Source organism: Physeter macrocephalus, chromosome 5 (assembly GCF_002837175.3).
Source record: "Physeter macrocephalus isolate SW-GA chromosome 5, ASM283717v5, whole genome shotgun sequence".
In the NCBI taxonomy this organism is placed as follows: Eukaryota; Metazoa; Chordata; class Mammalia; order Artiodactyla; family Physeteridae; genus Physeter; species Physeter macrocephalus.
The window spans coordinates 13,745,553-13,765,521 of record NC_041218.1 but is presented as its reverse complement, the minus strand read 5'-3'; the positions used below and the strand labels follow the sequence as shown (position 1 = coordinate 13,765,521).

The window sequence follows — 19,969 nt, the reverse complement described above, 5'->3', positions numbered from 1 at the left end:
AGGTACAATTCTTACACGCTGCCAAAGGGTGTAAAAACTGGTACAACCACTTGAAACACTGATGGCAGTACCTACTACGGGCCCCACAATTCTTTCCTAGGTATATACCAACCAACTTGGACACATGTGTTCACCAAACGACAGGTACTAAGAATACTCATAGAAGCAGCATCCATAATTGCCCCAAACTGGAAACTATTCAAATGCTCATCACACAGTAGGTAGTCATCCTACAGTCACACAATGAACACTATATAGAGAATGAATAACCTACAACTACATACAATAATATAGATGAATCTTATAAACAATATTGAGTAAAAAGGACCAGATACAAGGGAGTACATCCTGTATTATTTCTGTTTAGGTCAGGACAGTGGTTACCCTTGGGGGAAGAGGGCATAAGGACTTCTAGAGTGCTGGTAATGTTCTGTTTATTGAACAGTGTGTTGACTTTGTGAAATTTTAGCTACTTGTACACTTATGTGTACTTTTTTGCATGTATATTTCAATATAATTAAACTAACTTACTGATTTTTCCTGATTATCAAATAAAGTGCTTATAGTAAAAAAAAAAAATCAAACTTAAAATTAAACAGTTAAACATTTTGAAAGCAAAAGGAATAAAATTAAATCTCCCAAAATCATGTCACTCTGAAATGACCATTGTTAACCTATTGATGTATACCCTACTAGGCTTTTATATGTATGCAATATAAATATTTATAAATACATATGAAAAAGGCAACCTAAAAAGATATATACTAAAATACTGATGGTCATTTAAAAAATTATGTTATATACATTTATATGTAGCATAATATGGGATATTATATGTGCTGCTTTTAAAATATACCACATACACTTTTCCATAAAATAGACATCTACCATACCAATTTAATTTCTATATAATCATATATGGAGGTTATCAATTTATTTATTCCTTCCTCTATTAATGAGCACTTAAGTTATTTCCATTTTTCATTCATATCAAATCTCTAATGAATATACTTGCACACACATCTGTTTGTTCCTGTTCTACAGATGGAATTGTTGGCTCCATATACATATTGCCAAACTGCCCTCCAGAAAATTCATAGCAATTTATGTTTCCACCAGCAGCATTACAATCACAACTCTAAATATAATCAATTTAAAAAAAAACTTTGTCCATTTGATTATCTTTTCAAAGAAATATAAGTCATTTGAGAGGCAATAATGATTTCTATTTTTTGAATTTATAATTCTTTCACAACTAGTGAGACTGAACATTTTTTATATGTTTACTGCCCAGTCTTTCCTTTGGTAAGTACTCTTTTTATATGTTTACTTGTGGTTTATAATACAAATAAAATTACCAGCAGAAAGACTTATAAAAATAAAAACAAATCTTCGGGACTAGCTCATCTGGAGGATCATCATCTTTAAAAATTATTACTGTAGTATAATGACTAAACTTCTGGCTGCTGTGAATCCAGTTTTTATTTCCCATAATTTCTGTTATAAACCTTTGGAGGACTCTTGCATCTGATCAAAATTAGCTTAATGATGAAAACAGTGAATACTCCCTTTGATTTTTTTTATAAAAGTTATTATAGTCTATTATTATAATTTGTGACAAGGTCACTGTATTACATACATACCATGCCACTTTCCCTTGTAGACTGTCCCAAATGACCCGGATCCAATTCTTTGTCCCACCGTGATCTGCCCATCAGGAATCTCCCAATCGTCACTTGAATCCCGTCTACCAAGTGTTTTCTTGATAAAAATAGTGCAAAAGTCAAGCCAAGGCAAACAAAAAAGGAAAATCTTATGCTTCACACTAAGTACATTTCCCTATTCCTGAAAGGGACCTAAGTTAGGAAGAGAGCAAGAACTTTGGAAAAAACAACAAAAAAACCCCATACTCTAGAGGAATAATAGAAGGATGATTCTTACAATATAAAACTTAAGTTTAAGACCTAAGTCAGTATTAGGGTGGAAATAATTTATTAAAAAATAAAAATTATTTATTGGCTATGAGAAATGTTACTATTATTAAATTTTATTATTAAAATCAATAAAATAAAGCGGCTTTTTAAAATCATTTGGAAGACTACTAGAAGCAAGATAAGTGCTATACATTTGTGACTAGTTTTGGCTCCAAAGGCCAAAAAGTTAACGTACTATGGCTGTTGATAATCTAATTACTTTCTCCCAGTCAGTGCTAAATTTCCTCATATATCTTATCTGACCCAATCTCTCTCTTAAAAAAATTTATCAACATATACAATCACTTTGGGATGATAAAGGACCCACATATCCAATATATACTATTGCTAAAATGATTAGTTTTTAATATAGATTTAATTTACAGCAGACAGTTAAATTTTTCATTAGGGAAGAATGTCCTTTGGTAGATATTTGTATTTCAGACCAACTCTTTAGAATATACATGCCTAATCATGCCTCCTAAAATACTAGCTTACTCTCTTTCCATAGTTTAGAAACAGAACACTATTCTTGCTCTTCCAAAACTGCCTTTTACTCAATTATATTAGAGTTGAGAGCGAAAATCAGTGTTGTGTTTTGTTCTTAAGCGAAAAACTATTTGATTATGGGAATTCTCTGTCAAATATGGACATATATGCCACTATATATCATATATCTACAAGGTGACATTACATTTAGCTATGACTTCTAAGAAGACAGAACTTAGAGGAAAAAAGATATCATATACTCTCACCATTCGATTCCTGTCTTCTGAGGATGAAGATGACTTCCTTTCTCGCTGAGGTCCTGGAGATTTCTGTAATGCTTTCACATTAGTGAGTGAGCCAGGTAATGAGGCAGGGGGCGTGGCAGATAAACCTGTGGTTGATCCTAAGTTAGTGAAAGGAAAAATATATCTATTAAAGGAGGATCAAGTACATTAGCTTATTGGGGGCAGAGGGTAGAGGGAGATTTAGACTTATTTTAAAAATGCAGTAAATGTTCTAATACAGACCATTTGGAAAGAACAGGCAAAAAAGGAGCCTCATTTGGTGACTAGCTTTAAATTAAAAAACTATAATTTCTTTTAGTTTTATACTTGCAGCTTTCTGGTCAATTTAATGACCTTTAAAACGTCTGATTATAGTTATATACTTTGTTTATTGGTGCAGAGTCTAGGAGAAAAATAATCTTTTTAAAATAAGAGATAAACACTAAAAAATACACCCAAGTTTTTTCTTTGATCAAAAAACAAGAAGCGGGCTTCCCTGGTGGCACAGTGGTTGAGAGTCCGCCTGCCGATGCAGGGGACACGGGTTCATGCCCCGGTCCGGGAAGATCCCACGTGCCGCAGAGCGGCTGGGCCCGTGAGCCATGGCCGCTGAGGCCACAACAGTGAGAGGCCCGCGTAACGCAAAAAAAAAAACAAAAAAAAAAACAAGAAGCAAAATCAACTTAAAAGCGAATATAAAAAATAAACTTTTAATTATGTTACCTTAACAGTCTATCAATAAAAAAAAAGATAGAAATTCCCCAAATGGAAACATATTCTAGTAATGGCCATAATGTTGACATTACCTGGCTCTTTCATATTAGCCACTAAAATTTTTAAAAATCCTATACTACATACTATACTATTTAAGCGTGAGAGATACTGGTCACTTTCATTGGTTCCTGGAGGCTTATTTTGCTAAACAAAGATGAATTTTACCTGCATAACAAAGTTAATGCAAACAAAGCCAAGCAGGTTTCTCAAGACTTTCTGAAAAATCTCTGCCTATAAAATGAGGGCAAGGTAAGTGCTATGGCCTCTCAGCCAAGTTACTACAAATGGAAAAATTCTATCAGCCAAATGAGTCCAAGGGGTACACTCTTTGAATATGGACTCAGTTGTTAGGGTTGCATACCTTTCTGATGGATATTTTTCCAAATGCTGATAGAGCAAAAACCCCAATTCATGTACAGAAAGCACCTGGTGCAGAGGGGTTCAGGGCAATGACTCCTAGTGGGGCCTGAGTATAGCTAAGTAGGACTGAGATGTCAGGTAATGTTTGCACATACAGAACAAAAAGACTTCAATTTTTTAAAAAAGTAGATAACTATTCTTTAGTTTAAAAGTCACTATCTTTCAAAGAACAAGGATCAGAATACTAATGGCAACATTTAAATGTTAAAACTGTGTAGAACTTTTCTCATTACTACACCACATATGTCATCATGTGGAATTTCCATGACCTCACATGCAATTTTCTAAAAGAAAATGGTATCTGGAATGTCTATTAATTAGAGCACAATCCATATTCTGCCTTCCACTGATAATTTTCAACATCATAAAGCCTTAACTGCTTACCCAGGCTTCACAATTCTGATCTACTCAGTGCTGTATTGTATCACTTACTTTAATTACACTACTCAGTACTCTATAACTTCCAGCCCATTCCATGGACTTTCTGAAAGTTGGGCTGAGACAGCAAAAATCTGAAATGCCACCATTACATTCAGAATAAGTTAACAGACACTAACTAGCAAAAGCCAGTAAATATAATTCATTAAAAATATTTACAGCAAGACACCATTTAAATTTTGACTTAAATTTTTAAAAATCAGTTTAACCAATAATTAAAGGATGGAAAGATAAAATGGGTGAGTGAAATTATACTGCTAACATTTCCCTCACATGAGACCATAACTGAAAGTATAAATCCTAATTTTCTGAAGTATGCTAAAATACCCCAAATATATTACAAATCTTCTTTAAGTTCCCTACCTTTGATATAAAATACACATGTCCTACGTTTTTTAAAAAAAGGACACATATAACAGAAAAGTAAAGCGAAAAGTCTAGTAAGAGATCATAATAGGGATTTCCACTTTTTTTAAAAACCAAAAAAATTGATAACCATTACTAGCAGCCATCAAGGTTATCACCTAAATGGATTAAAAATAAATTCAAATTGAAGAAGCCCCTCCCCACATTATTTACTGTCACCCACTGAGTTTAAGAAATTATCAAGACCAAAAAGTAAGTAATATAACAAAAAACAAGATGGAAATCTCAGCTCAGAATTTTCTTGCTTTTAAAAATTTATGACAGACAGCATACAGAAAGCTTGTGGTAGTGAGTATGTGTGAGAAGCACATTCAGAGCATTCCAGCCAGGCCAAGCAGAAATTTAGTACAGAAAACTCTCACACTTACAAACACACACTGTGAGGGTGAGGCACAAACAGTATCTGTTGTTTATATTTAGTTTGCTTTGGGTGAAAACAAGAAAGAAGAGCCCAACTACCTCTGAACACTGGGCCAGGCTCAAAATCAAACACTATTTCACTGGGGACAGAATGTAGGAGGGGACTGGGAGTCCGGGATTGGTATTTCCGAAGACAGCGCATCAGCTGGTTCAAAGGGGCTGTTAGAAGAAAAAGAGAGGGGCAGGCAAACACAGGAAGACAGATACACAGAAGAAATGAAAGAAGTCACGGGGAATAAATGAGTTGAAGCCTGCTTCACAAAATAATTCTGGATGTCTAAAAAATCTGCTTATTTTCATAAAATTCCAATGATTCTTTATAAAGTGATCCACAAAAAGGATAAGAAATGGCATTTGATTTTTGGTACTAAGCAGGCAATTTTTATGACTAAGTTAACTCTGTGATGCTAACATGATGGCAACATTTAAATGCTGGATGTATTGGGCAAAATTATCAAAAGCCACAGCTATTAAGACATATGAGAGTCAAACTGGCAGCAACATTAATTGGTGGGTTCATGGAATAACAAACAGGAAAAAAAAAAAAACCTTTTATAACTATGTGCTATAGTAAATACTAAGTCCAGAGTACATAACGCAGGCTTATTATTTTGGTAGGTCCACAGGTATATATAAATATTACAACAAAAGATGGTTTACTCAATGTTTATTCAACATAAAGTATCTTTGAGTCTGGGCTTAGATATTTTGAATATAAAGCAGGTCACAGTGAAGAGACCAACTCTAAACAAGATATGCAGGTATTGTAGGGCTTCCTTATTAAAAAGAAGACAGCTGAAGAGGTAAGCATAAAGGACCACCTGGAAGAAAACATCAAGATGGTTTCAAACACCATCTCTTAGAAAAATCTTATGGGGGTAAAATCTTATTTAAAAAGTATTTTCTAAAGTAATGTTTTGCTATGCGCCCAACTTTCACTGTGCTAGAGTGCACATCTGATGAAAATTCTGTAAGAAATCTCAATTCAGTTTCTCATTTGCTTATTTTATTTACTGGACTTTAGGGGAACTAGGCTTTTCTATTAGGGGTCCATACTATAAAGTATATATTCCAAACCCTTCTAGAAAGCTGAAGGGAAGTGGCTGACAATGTCTAACAAACTGACAAGTTGTAGCAGGCAACCCCAGGGATTCTCCCCAAGAATGATGTAGGGGAGTCAAGTTTTAACTGGTTGTAAACTCAATCTTTGTATTAGTGGAGGTGGTTAGGAATAAAGTGGGTAAAATAATTAAGGATCTCTCCTCGATAACAACATCTAAAAAACTGTAGATAGTACATTTAAGACTCTCTTTTATGTCCTCTCTTTTTCTCTGGCTATGAATTAGTTAAAATTTTATTAGAGATAAATGATAAATACTAAAGAAAAGCAAACAATTTTTGGTTTTTCTCTGCACATTTTTCTGTGTCTGTGTTTCATGTAATAAGCAAATATAAAGGAGACAAGCAGCAAAGCAATTGCATTTTTCCCTGATTTTTTTTTTTTTAATTGAAATCACTACTTACCTCCATCACTACGAAACCCTTGGTCTCTAATCAAGTCCTACAAATAAATAGTAATGTATATTTAATCAAAGCATATGGTTAAGAAAGTAATAACATTTTATTTTCCACTAAGCATTCACAGAAAGGTTAATTCAAAATAATACCTGCCTTATAAATTACTTCACAAAACAGAAAGAATATGGAATTAGCTAGTGAACATGATAAAATAAAAAATTTGAAGCACTCGCCAACCTAACCCTAGATTGAAGGGATTATTAGTCCTGACAAAATGTTGAAATCCATTTCAGGCCATTCAAAACCAATGGCTGTATTAATTCTTAAAAAAAATTCTACTGGCACATATTAAGAGCCATAAAATGTTCATACCCTTTGATCCTGTAATTCCACTTCTGGGAATTTTTCCTAAGGAAATAATTCAGAAGAAAAAATGATATGCACAAAGATGTTTAGTGCAACATTATCCATTATACTAAAAAACCAGAAATTATTTCCCTATTTTAGGCATATTGACATATTGGTTAACTAAATTATAGTGTATCAATTTAGTATTATGTAGCTACTAAAACAATTATGAAGCCTGACTGATGAAACATGTTTACAATAAAAAAGAATACAAAATTAAATGTACACTGATACAATTATAAAAATATAAATCTGTAAGGACACGCTAGAAGGGGAAAAAAATTTGTCTTTATTATTAAAATACAGCTTTTTACAACAGACAACGTGGGGCAGGGCAGTGGGGGAAGAGCCTACTGGCAATGCAATGCAATTTGGATCCTGACAGACAGAACTTAATCTACCCAGTATAACTTAAATATGAAGTCTCTAAATAAGCTCAAAGTCTCTTTGCAAATAGGCAGCTTTTCATTTATAGGCTAAAACAAAGAGCACATTCTTTACAGATGTATTTCTGTCATGTTCAATGTATTATATAAAGCCTTTAACATTTTCTACAGAATAATCAACAAATACTCATATCTCCAAATAAGATGCTAAATGTTAGGGGTTGTGTGACTATCAATAAATATAAAAAATCATGGTGATCTCACTTACTTTGTGTTCTTGAGAGCTTATAATCTAAGTGTAAGAAAGATATACACACATAGAAATTATGTGATATAAGAATAAGAGCTTAAGAAAACAATAAAAAAGGTGCCAAAGTTGCTTAGTTAATTGCCAAATAAATAGTATGGGTGAAAAGATTCTTCATGCTACGTAAGTTCAAAGGATAAATAAATAACTATAGAACTTGGCCAATGGTGAAGCATTTGAAGAAGATGATCTACGTGTTGGGGTTTGAGGGGTAGACAGGAATGCAGGAAAGAAAAGCAAGAGGGGGACTTCCCTGGTGGTCCGGTGGTTAGGACTCCGCACTTTCACTGCCGTGGCCTGGGTTCAATCCCTGGTGGGGGAACTAAGATCCTGCAAGCTGAGAGGTGTAAAAAAAGTCTTCTAGACAACCTACTGCTAATAACCACCAAAAACTTATATTTTTCAATCTCAAATATGTTCTTAAAGCTCCTTGACAATCTTTATCTATGTGACCTAGGTTAAATAGGATCTTCTAGTATTCCAATACTGGCTATTTCAAACTTTTTGCCAATCTCCTATGGGGTTCCTTTCTTACTTATATCTCTTCCCTTTCTTAGCATGACAGAGAAAACAGAAGCTATCAAAGAACATTCTGTTCTGCCTCTATATCTACAAACATTTGTATAATAATATTAGCTAGGGGCTTCCCTGGTGGCGCAGTGGTTGAGGGTCCGCCTGCTAATGCAGGGGACATGGGTTCATGCCCCGGTTTGGGAAGATCCCACAGGCCGCGGAGCGGCTAGGCCTGGTCCGCCTGCTAATGCAGGGGACATGGGTTCATGCCCCGGTTTGGGAAGATCCCACAGGCCGCGGAGCGGCTAGGCCCGTGAGCCATGGCCGCTGAGCCTGTGCGTCCAGAGCCTGTGCTCCGCAACGGGAGAGGCCACAGAGGTGAGAGGCCCACATACCGCAAAATAAATAAAATAAATAAATAATAAATAAAATAATATTAGCTATAATTTTTGAATTCTTATTTTGTGCCATGAACAAAAAGCATTTTCAAATCACTACAAGGGGTAGACACTACAGGCCTCAAGGTTAAGTCATCTGCCCATGGTCATACTGCCTGTAAAGAGCTGTGGAGCTAGCTATGTTCATCTTTAATTCCTCATAGCCTCTGAAGAACATCACTTCCAAGTTCAAGGAATTTTACTACCTCAGTTATTCTTTCTTGTTATTTTTAACCTCTCTCTTCACTTGCTTCTTCCCCTGAAGTTATAAATATGCTCAAGTCTCTGCTTCAATCTATGGCCCTTTCATCATTCTTTTATAGCCAAGCTTCTCAAAATTGGCACTTAATCCTGCATCTTTACCTGGTTTTGCTATCCTCCGATAGTCCTCTAAATCAGCTCTCAATGAAGTAAAAATGACATTGTAATTGCCCAATTCAATAGTCATTTCCAGTCCTTATCTCATTTGAGTCTCAGTGGCAACTGACATCAACTACTTAAGCATTCTTGAAGTCCCCTTTTCTCCCTTTAGCTTCTGCAACACTACTTTCTCTTACTTATTTGAAGCTAAAGTTAGAAGAGAAGCCTAAAATGGAGACAGAGAATGACAGTCTCTGCCTGTATCTCAAATGTTAATGTTTACTGGGGTTGCATGTCTACCCTCTTTTCAGTTTACATATAGTCTTTGAGTAATATCACTTACATCCATGACTTTAACTGACAAAAATAGGCTAATTATTTCTAAATCTGTATCTCTACTCAAGGTCCTTATTTCAGCTGCTACTGGACTTCTAAACAAGGAAAGTTCCACAGACATCTTAAAGTCAAGATGTCCAAAATAAAAGTTAACATTTTCATTTCTACAAACCCTGTTCTTCTTCCTTTGGCATTTCCTATTTTAATGGATAGAATAAATACTATCTATTCACCTAAGCCAGACAACTCTAGGCATTATCTTTTTTTTAAAAATTACCATTTCTTATTTATTTATTTTTGGCTGCATTGGAACTTCTTTGCTGTGCGCAGGCTTTCTCTAGTTGCGGTGAGAAGGGGTTACTCTTTGTTGCAGTGCATGGGCTTCTCACTGTGGTGGCTTCCCCTGTTGCAGAGCACAGGCTCTAGGTGCGTGGGCTTCAGTAGTTGTGGCATGCGGGCTCAGTAGTTGTGGCTCATGGGCTCTAGAGCACAGGCTCAGCAGTTGTGGCGCACAGGCTTAGCTGCTCCACGGCATGCGGGATCTTCCCAGACCAGGGATCGAACCCGCGTCCCCTGCATTGGCAGGCGGATTCTTAACCACTGTGCCACCAGGGAAGTCCCTAGGCATTATCTTTTATTACCTCTCATCTCTTTCACTTCTCTCCTCTACTACTATATAGAACAGTGCTTGAGATAGAAAGAAAGGCCAGGTTTTACCCCATTTCAATCATTTATCACCTGTGTGATCTGGGGTAAGTTTCCTGATATCTCTAAATCTAATTTTCTTAACAGTAAAATAAGGATAATACTACTACTTAACTCACAAGTGTTTGTGAGGACAGAATAAGAAAATTTATGTAAAGTACTTAGTAAAGTACCTAGCACATAGTAAGCATTAACAGTAGCCATTTACAGTATCCATCCTAACAATCGTGCCTATCAAATCTCTCACTAATTCAAAAGAACTTTCTAAAGAGCTGATCACTTTCTTTCCCACTCAGTTTATCGGACCCACTATTACCAACTACTATAGTGACCTCAGAGTAATAACAATGTCTTTCAGTGTGGACTCTACCTACTTAGTTTCATCCTCTACCATTCGCCACCCTTTTCCTGAACCTTAAACTCCTACAATACCAACTATTCATTACAACCCACATAAAGGTACTTCTATATTTCTGCACATACCATTTCCTTAACAAATGCTCTTCCTTCTAAAACCCCCACCTAGTGCACTGAATAAACTCTGACTCCTTCCTATTCATCTTCTACAGTCTGGCTTAAATGCTGTCCCTTCTCTGCTAAACATTACTAGATTTAACCAGGTAGGGTTTATCATCCCCTTCTATAAACTATCATTGTATATTTTGTGTTTATTTATTTATATGGCTGATTCATCCATTTCCATTAGACTGTGACCTCCTTGAGGGCAAAGACTATGCCAATTCATCTTAATTCCCTATTCTGACACAGTGCCTATCCCAGAGTAAATATTAAATCTGGTTTACTGGAATAATAAATGACAAATAATGACTGAAACTGAATGAAATGCCTGAAACTGAATGAAATGCTAAAAGGTTTATATTTTTCAATGGGAAGTAAATGAAAGTTTTGGAACAAAGGAACAGATGATAATAGAGGTCTTATAAAAAATTATTCTGATAATAGCAATAAAAAACGGAAATGGGCAGAGAGAAATCAATGGCAGGAAATCTATTTAGGAGATTAATGTAATAAGTAGTTCAAGTGAAGAAATATGGGCCCAAATGGTGGTAGTAATAACAAATATGAGACGTATAGCAAAAGGAAAGGTGATACCTTATGACTATTTGCTTATAGGGGAAGATGAAAAAGATATAAAGATGACACTCCAAATGTTCAAGCCTAAGAGAATAGGAGAAACTTAATAACACTAAGACATAAAGAGAAATAGTCTAAAAGAATGTCAGTTTTGAAAGTAAATACAAAGGTAACAACTTTGAACATACTGACAATAGATCTAACGTAAAAATAAGATTTGATTTCTTATTTCACACGATCTCCTTATTTCCATATTTCCCTTTCCTATTTTTTTTTCCTTTGTATTCAGGTCTAGCCAGATAGAAGAAGACCTTATTAGTTTAGAAAAATTGATATTAAGAAAAGGCTACTTTAAATGAATCCAATAAAAATAGAGAAAAAATTTCATAGTAAAAAATAGGAAGAAAGTCTGACTTGGGAATGTATCTTGAAAAATGAAATTAAGATTTATAAAAAGTTTATTTTCTTTTATATTCAACAAAACTTTAAGTTATAATTTCAACAGTATGCTAATCCTTAGAATTAATACAGAAAAAATCAAGTTTTCATTGGTAATAATATCAAACTTACGACAGCACAAATTGAAATTCTTAATTTCATATTCATCTTTTATATCACAATCATAATCATTTTTATAAAAATTTTAAAGGACTTCATCAATTCCCTCAAAGGCCTCCAGCAATCCTATGATATTTAAATCATTTTCACTTGAAAAGCCTATTCTCTTGTCATCCTTATATAGACTTTCTCTCTTTTACTGTTAACTGGACTAATTTAATTCTGCTGTATCCTTATTTCTCAATGACTCTGTAAGATTTGAGTAGTCCTACCAAGTGACTTTTTCACTGTCTTCATAAAATCCTTAAAATCTTTTTTTTGTTGTCAGATTCAAAATCAATCTGCTTTACGTTTTCACTGAAATGTTGGATAGTGATGGAAAAGGGCTGGAATGCAAGCTGGTATTAAATGGGGAAGGATATGTGAGTGGAGACTAATACTAAGGGAGTCTGTTAATTAGTGATTATTTTCCTGTTAGGATAATTTTTGCTTCTTTACTAAACCTTATGAGGACTCACATAAGGAATGCCAGTATAATGAGAACAACCCCTGTCCTCTAACATACACATGACCCCTCAGTAACTTCAGTATCCTGCTTACACGGGGAAACAGTTTCAAATTCCTTTTTAAATATAATTACTTTCCAAGGCAAACAAATTTGGTGGCTTTTTTGTTTTGTTGCTTATTACAGACAGAGACTGAGGATAACCCACATTTTTTATCCTAAAGTACAAATTCTGGGAGAAGTGATCCCAACCCCACCACAGCTCAGATAGCAAGGGCTCTTTATTCTCTTCAGTAACTCAGTTACTGAGATGACGTATTGATAGCTGAATGAACCAGTCCTTTTGGATTGATCCTGCATATCTCATCTTTTTTCTCATCTCTTCCTTCTATTTTGTCTATATCAGGGACTGGCAAAATACAATGGGCTGGCCACCTGCTTTACTCAAGTTTTAATGGAATAAAGCCTCACCTATTTGTTTAAAATGTATTATGTATGGCTGTTTTCACACTACAGTGGCAGAGTTCAACAGCCATCATTAGAGATCATATGACACACAAGCCTAAAATATTTACTATGTGGCCCTTTAAGAGTTTGTTGATCCCTGATCTATATTATGGGAAACAGACCTCTGCTTTGTCTTCTAACCCTTTTACTAATACAAATATTTTTTGACGACCTCTTATGTTAGGTGCCAACTAACACCTAATAGTTCCTATGTTAGGGAACTATATTAGGAATGGTTTCTGCTGTCCAGGAGTTAAGGTCAAATCGAAGAAGTGACACTAATGTACATAATTAACTTATAGTGTGTAAGATAAACCGGGAAAGTAAAAAAATTCAACAGTGACCAGCCCCAGAAGGAGACTAAAATAATTGATTTGTGTAGAGATAGAATCCAATGGTATACTCAAGAAAGTAAAGAAGGTAAAAGGTAGCTTTGCATGAGAAGTACATAAAGTAATGACTAGTCCTTAAGGGTTATTTAACTCAAAGTTAAACTTTTAGAAATTTAGGTAAAGGTTTCAAATTGATCTAAATAGGAAATAACCAAGTGTATTCTTATTTTTTCTTTACCCCAAAACGGTCAAGTGGATTATCTGTTAAATAAATGAAAATAAGACTTTTACAGAGATGGTGTCATAAGGAAAAAAAATGAGAATAACTCTATAATTTGGTGCCAGTTAAATATTTTATGCCATCAGAGAAGATGAAAAGGCTTTTCGGATTTGTAATTCATGAAAAGTCTATCACTTATAATAACTGTGATAAATGAAAGATGGCACTTATTTCTGATCTATATTATAAATGTAGCAGAAAAAATAAAGAAACACACTTGAATTTTCTAAGTTTGAGCACTGCTGGATACTTACATCAATATTGACAGGTTCTATGGTGTTTATATGCACATTTGGAGCTGATGAGGACCGATCTCGCTGTCCAAACTGATTTCGATGATCTTCATCTGGTCGGAAAGGCTGTGGAATTGGAATGGATTTTGAAGGAGACGGACTGGTGAGAATTGGGGGCCTGGAAAAATCAAGTGATTGGAAGATAAGATTCAGAGCAACTTTATAAGATAATAACATAGAAAAATGGATGATATAAAGATTTTCTTGTTTTCATATTCTCAAATAAAATCTTTGAAATAAAGCATTAAAAATCCAGCAGTAATGGCTTTTAGAAGTGTTAGTTTAAAAAACTAATATGTGCTTGCAACTAACACTGACAAAGCTGCATTGCTCAAGCAGACGCTCCAGGGAGTATCAATGATAAGAACACTGATTCTTATCCAGAAAACTCCAGAGAAATCTACAAATGGCTAAAAATTACCTGTTGTTAATCAGCTGAAGAAACTCTTGTCCTTTAAAGTTATACAAAAATGCTCTAGGTAGGCACTGACTGAATAATGTCTGCCAATTGTTCTACCTTTGCCATTTCTTGATAGTTGAAGTTACTAAAATGAAATTTTTATGGGAAGTATCAATATTAGGAAATTATAAATCTTCTAAAAACATACATGTGTTTTTCAGGACCTAAAAGATATACCTATTGCTTTATACAAGAGTTGAATTAAAATTCTGAACAATAATAGTAAAAGATCATTTCCAAATTCAAAAGATGATTATCAGTGTCAATCTCTCATATTTTGAAATGTTTACCATGCCCAATAATCGATACAAGACACACAGGAAAATAATATATTAAGCATTAAAGTAAATATTTGTAAAAACTGCTTTTTGATGAAACCATCAAAATAGGTGACAGAGTGACCTATTTTGGTACTGTGGATAAATAACAAAGTCTATGATCTCTCACTGCTCCCAAAATGAACCTGGCACTCACAGAGCACATTAAAGTTTTGAGAATGGATTGTAAACACCTGTGAGAAGTCTGTGCCCCTCAGAAGGAATAGCCTAGGGAGCTAAGAAATGAGTGTCACTTGATTGACGAGGTGTGACTGTCTTAGTGAGCTCCATCAGGACCAATGAATGACTCAGTGCTAACAGCCTCTCTTCAGAGATTGGTAATCGTTGCACCCCATCTTATGCAAACTCTGTAACTAATCAGCATTATCTAGTGGTTAATAAGACAGCCAGAAAGACAATGTTGGAATAAAAGACATTTTTAAGACGGGAGAGGGTTTAGAGAGGAATGAGAAGAAAATACAGTAGAAAAGGACTAGATAAAGGTTGAAAGAGCCAAGAAGCCAAATAGTGACAAAAAGCTTCTAAATAAAATATGTCAATAGAATCTGAACAAGAATTTGTGCTTCTTTGAAGCACACTTTTAAGGGTAGGGAAAGAAATTTTGACTTTATCTAAATGAATCCACTTAGAAGGGAAATAAAAAAAATAAAATATTATGTACTTTAAAAAACTACTATAAAAAACCCAATGAGAATTATAGGTAAGGCAGATGGAACTGGCCTTTAAGAAAATTAGCATGTTCTACTGGTCCTTTTTATTCTGATAATTGAGAAATTTTTAGTTTGTGACAAAGCTGTCTTTATTTTTGCTTTAGACAGCCAATAAAAGCCGTTGGCAAGGGATTTTGGGAGCAGGTAAAAAGAATGTAAAAGTGACAATATTAGCTTTTAAAAAGTTTTGGAAAGTGCACTGACTTTTTAAACACTACTTACAGGGTGATTTAAAGTCTCAAAGCAGTAACATACTTTAAGTTAGAACTTAAAAGTGGAAAAAGCCTGAATTTACTACAACTGAATAGGGTAGTCTAATTAACACAACTGATCTGGTGTAGTGACAGCAAGTCATTCTTGAAACTTACTGAATTAAAACTATGACAGCAACCTGTAGTACACAATAAGTCAGAAATAGGTATGCAAAGGACATTGGTCTTTAAGTAAGAAAAACAAAAACCTGGATTAAATCTAATAAATTTTATTAGCAAATCTAAAGAAAATGGGTATACTAGAAGATGAAGGTATGCTGCTTGTACCTCCCTTCTCCCTTTGCCCCCGTGCCCCCACCATCACCATGCTTTTATTTCCTATGCTTATTCATATTCTAGAATTCTTTACAGTCCAGTTCAAATCCTACTTTCTTGATTAAATGTTGACTACCCTCTCTCACTATTCTCTCTTCTCCTGTAAACATGATATTTATCACACAGTTTAAAATAATATATCATAAATTGTAGATTATAATTATATACTATTTTTAAATCGTCAGCCATTATCTCGTATGTTAATGTTACTTTTCTAAATGGAAATCATATACTTCTATATCTGATATTAAAAATAAAGCAATGAGCACAAGGCAGGGACTCTAAATTATCTGTTGCTTGATTTTTTTCAAGGATGGTCCTAAAACAGTCTATGTCAGCTTTAACCCTGTGTATCTGTACCAAATGTATGTAAATTAGCTGACTGGTGTGATAAGTTACCTGAAAAAAAAAAATCCTTAATTTAACAATCCAAATGTTGGAAAGGTTTATAATTAACCAAACGTTCCAAAGAAATCAGCTCAAATAGCATGTCACTGAACAGCAGGAATCAAATCATACCCAATAGAATCGGAGGGGGGTGCAGAAGGGGACGATCCAGATGTAAGGGTAGTCTCTGCTAAGGAGGCCTCCTCCTGTGGTATTGGGTGGTGTTCAAAGAACTTGGAGACAAACAGCAAACTGTGAGGCAAAAAGAAAAACAAAACAAAAACAAACCTAACTTGTGCAAAACCCAGAAGCTTCATATACCAGAATACCTTAAAGAATTAACAAAAATGTCTGAGATCAAATTCCATTTTCAGGAAGGACTATTAAATTCAATTAGTTGTATTTTTGTCTAAAGGCTTATTGTAAAAAAATTATATTGTACTTTTAAAGGCAAGCTCAGAATCTACAACTAATTGCTCTATACAGCAAATTTCTACATAGTAGAGGGGAATAATCATGCTTTATGGTTAAGGAATTAGAAGAAAATGTATCTACTGCTAAAAATTAGGTTATATTATTATGATATACTTTAAAGTACAGAGTTGAATTCCCTCTACTCAAGTAATCAAAAAAAGTAATAAGACTTTACTAACAGCAGTAACAACACAAAAAAAGATTAAAACAGACTCAATCTATTGAGAGAGGGAGTAGGGCGAAGAGAGGGACTAGGGGGAAGAGAGGGAGGAAGAGAAGGAGGAGGGGGGAGGGAGAGAGAAACAGACAGACAGACAGACAGGCACACTAACTTTGAGAGACGGAGAGAGCACTTAATTTACAAAACTGCTGACAGAACCAGATTCCCCAATCTGTGGTCCAAAAATATAACGGTTAATTTAATTGAAACACCCAAAAACCATCTAAAAGTGATTTCTATGGGCAAGGGATCTTTATTAATTAAAAGAGAATATAAAACATACATGAAATGTACAGCAAACCAGAATTATAATTTGAGAGAGAAGTACTGGCTATACTACATATTACTCTCTAGCCACACTTAAAAAAGTTTCCCATAACAACTCTTCTGTATAGAAAACTTCCACTGACTCTAAGACATACTAGTTTCACGTTAAGAAATGTTAAATGTAAAGTGGAATACAGAAAAGAAAATTTTTTTGATTACTTACTCAAGTTGGTCATAATTAACACACATCAGTGGAACCTCTGTACTACAACGCTGGTGAAATTTATAACCACATGTTTGACAGCGGAACCCCTGGAAAAGCAGCTTTCGACAGAAGTCACAAAATGCTAAGGTGAAAAAAGTTTTCCGTACCTGCAAAGTAAAACATCATAGAGGATTTCAAAAACTAGTAAGAATCTTTTTAGAAGTCAACTTATTTACTCCTGATTAAAATAACAAATCTTTAATATGCTTACACCATGAGAACTGACTTAAACACTAAGATACTAACATGAAAACCAGTGGATTCAAGATAACAGATGGACTACATGTATTTATCTCCCACCCACTAACCAATTAAACTCAGAAGTCAAGAAGATGGGAAATAAATAAAAAAATAATATCAAGCTTTACTACATAAAAGTAAAAGCAGAGATGACAGGCGAAGGAAGAAACAAAGGTGGAAGACCGAATAAAGGTACACCTCAATAACTCTACAAAGAAAGGAGTTAACAGATGCTTATTGGTGTTGATAGAACAGGAAACAATGGCATACTTAAAGTTACAAAGGTATGAAACAGAGGAAGGAAAAAACCCACAGAAACCAAAAATGCTTCAGAGGAGGAGAGAAAAGAGGAAGGTTGTAATGTTACAAATGATCCAATTCCCTATGGAACTGGCCATAAGTAAATGTCTAAAACTGATAAAGTAAGAAAATGTGGCTTAAAGTTATTTAGTAATATGAAAATAATCACGAGAAGAGCCTGAAACAGAAACCAGTGAAAGTCAAGAATGATTTCCTCTCAGATAGCCTCATCCACTAGAGGGCAGACAGCAGAAGCAAGAAGAACTACAATCCTGCAGCCTGTGGAACAAAAACCATATTCATAGAAAGACAGACAAGATGAAAAGGCAGAGGGCTATGCACCAGATGAAGGAACAAGATAAAACTCCAGGAAAACAACTAAATGAAGTGGAGATAGGCAACCTTCCAGAAAAAGAATTCAGAATAATGATAGTGAAGATGACCGAGGACCTCAGAAAAAGAATGGAGGTAAAGATTGAGAAGATGTAATTAAATACAAAGAAAACATATTAAAAGCAGCAAGGGAAAAACAACAAATAACACACAAGGGAATCCCCATAAGGTTAACAGCTGATTTCTCAGCAGAAACTCTACAAGTCAGAAGGGAGTGTCATGATATACTTAAAATGATGAAAGGGAAGAACCTACAAACCAAGATTACTGTACCTGGCAAGGATCTCATTCAGATTCGATGGAGAAATCAAAAGCTTTACAGACAAGTGAAAGCTAAGAGAATTCAGCACCACCAAACCAGCTCTACAACAAATGCTAAAGGAACTTCTTTAAGTGGGAAACACAAGAGAAGAAAAGGACCTACAAAAACAAACCCAAAACAATTAAGAAAATGGTAATAGGAACATACATATCAATAACTACCTTAAACGTGAATGGATTAAATGCTCCAACCAAAAGACACAGGCTCGCTGAATGGATACAAAAACAAGAGCCATATATGTGCTGTCTACAAGAGACCCACTTCAGAACTAGGAACACATTCAGACTGAAAGTGAGGGGATGGAAAAAGATATTCCATGCAAATGCAAATCAAAAGAAAGCTGGAGTAGCAATACTCATATCAGATAAAATAGACTTTAAAATAAAGAATGTTGGGCTTCCCTGGAGGCGCAGTGGTTGAGAGTCCGCCTGCCAATGCAGGGGACACGGGTTCGTGCCCCGGTCTGGGAAGATCCCTCATGCCGCGGAGCGGCTGGGCCCGTGAGCCATGGCCGCTAAGCCTGCACGTCCAGAGCCTTGCTCCGCGACGGGAGAGGCCACAACAGTGAGAGGCCTGCGTACCACAAAAAAAAAACAAAACAAAACACGACAATCCAAAACCTATGGGATGCAGCAAAAGCAGTTCTAAGAGGGAAGTTTACAGCTATACAAGTCTACCTCAAGAAACAAGAAAAATCTCAAATAAACAATCTAACCTTACACCTAAAGGAACTAGAGAAAGAAGAACCAACAAAACCCAAAGTTAGCAGAAGGAAACAAATCATAAAGATCAGAGCAGAAATAAATAGAAACAAAACAATAGCAAAGAATAAAAGTAAAAGCTGGTTCTTTGAGAAGATAAACAAAGTTGATAAACCATTAGCCAGACTCATCAAGAAAAATTGGAAATGAATCAATAAATTTGGAAATGAAAAAAAAGTTACAACAGACACCACAGAAATACCAAGCATCCTAGAGACTACTACAAGCAACTCTATGCCATTAAAATGGACTACCTGGAAGAAATGGACAAATTCTTAGAAAGGTAGAACCTTCCAAGACTGAACCAGGAAGAAACAGAAAATATAAACAGACCAATCACAAGTAATGAAATTGAAACTGTGATTAAAAAATCTTCCAACAGGGCTTCCCTGGTGGCGCAGTGGTTGCGCGTCCGCCTGCCGATGCAGGGGAACCGGGTCCGCGCCCCGGTCTGGGAGGATCCCACATGCCGCGGAGCGGC

The 19,969-nt window shown here is 35.2% G+C and overlaps 1 protein-coding gene across 6 annotated transcripts in view; it reads right to left on the bottom strand.

The window, feature by feature from the left end:
- The window catches only part of BRAF (B-Raf proto-oncogene, serine/threonine kinase), a 149,568-nt gene that overhangs the window by 45,685 nt on the left and 83,914 nt on the right, over positions 1–19,969 (bottom strand). For 3 of the 6 annotated variants that reach the window (XM_028489662.2, XM_028489664.2, XM_028489663.2), the window contains exons 6-12: positions 17,431–17,579; positions 16,379–16,498; positions 13,726–13,882; positions 6,749–6,785; positions 5,264–5,383; positions 2,729–2,865; positions 1,644–1,761 (exon numbers count right to left, since the gene is read on the bottom strand). In XM_028489662.2, the coding sequence (XP_028345463.1) occupies positions 1,644–1,761; positions 2,729–2,865; positions 5,264–5,383; positions 6,749–6,785; positions 13,726–13,882; positions 16,379–16,498; positions 17,431–17,579 (838 nt within the window). The remainder of the gene's footprint in view (positions 1–1,643; positions 1,762–2,728; positions 2,866–5,263; positions 5,384–6,748; positions 6,786–13,725; positions 13,883–16,378; positions 16,499–17,430; positions 17,580–19,969) is intronic. The other 3 variants (XM_024127925.3, XM_024127928.3, XM_024127933.3) reach the window with 1 other exon arrangement.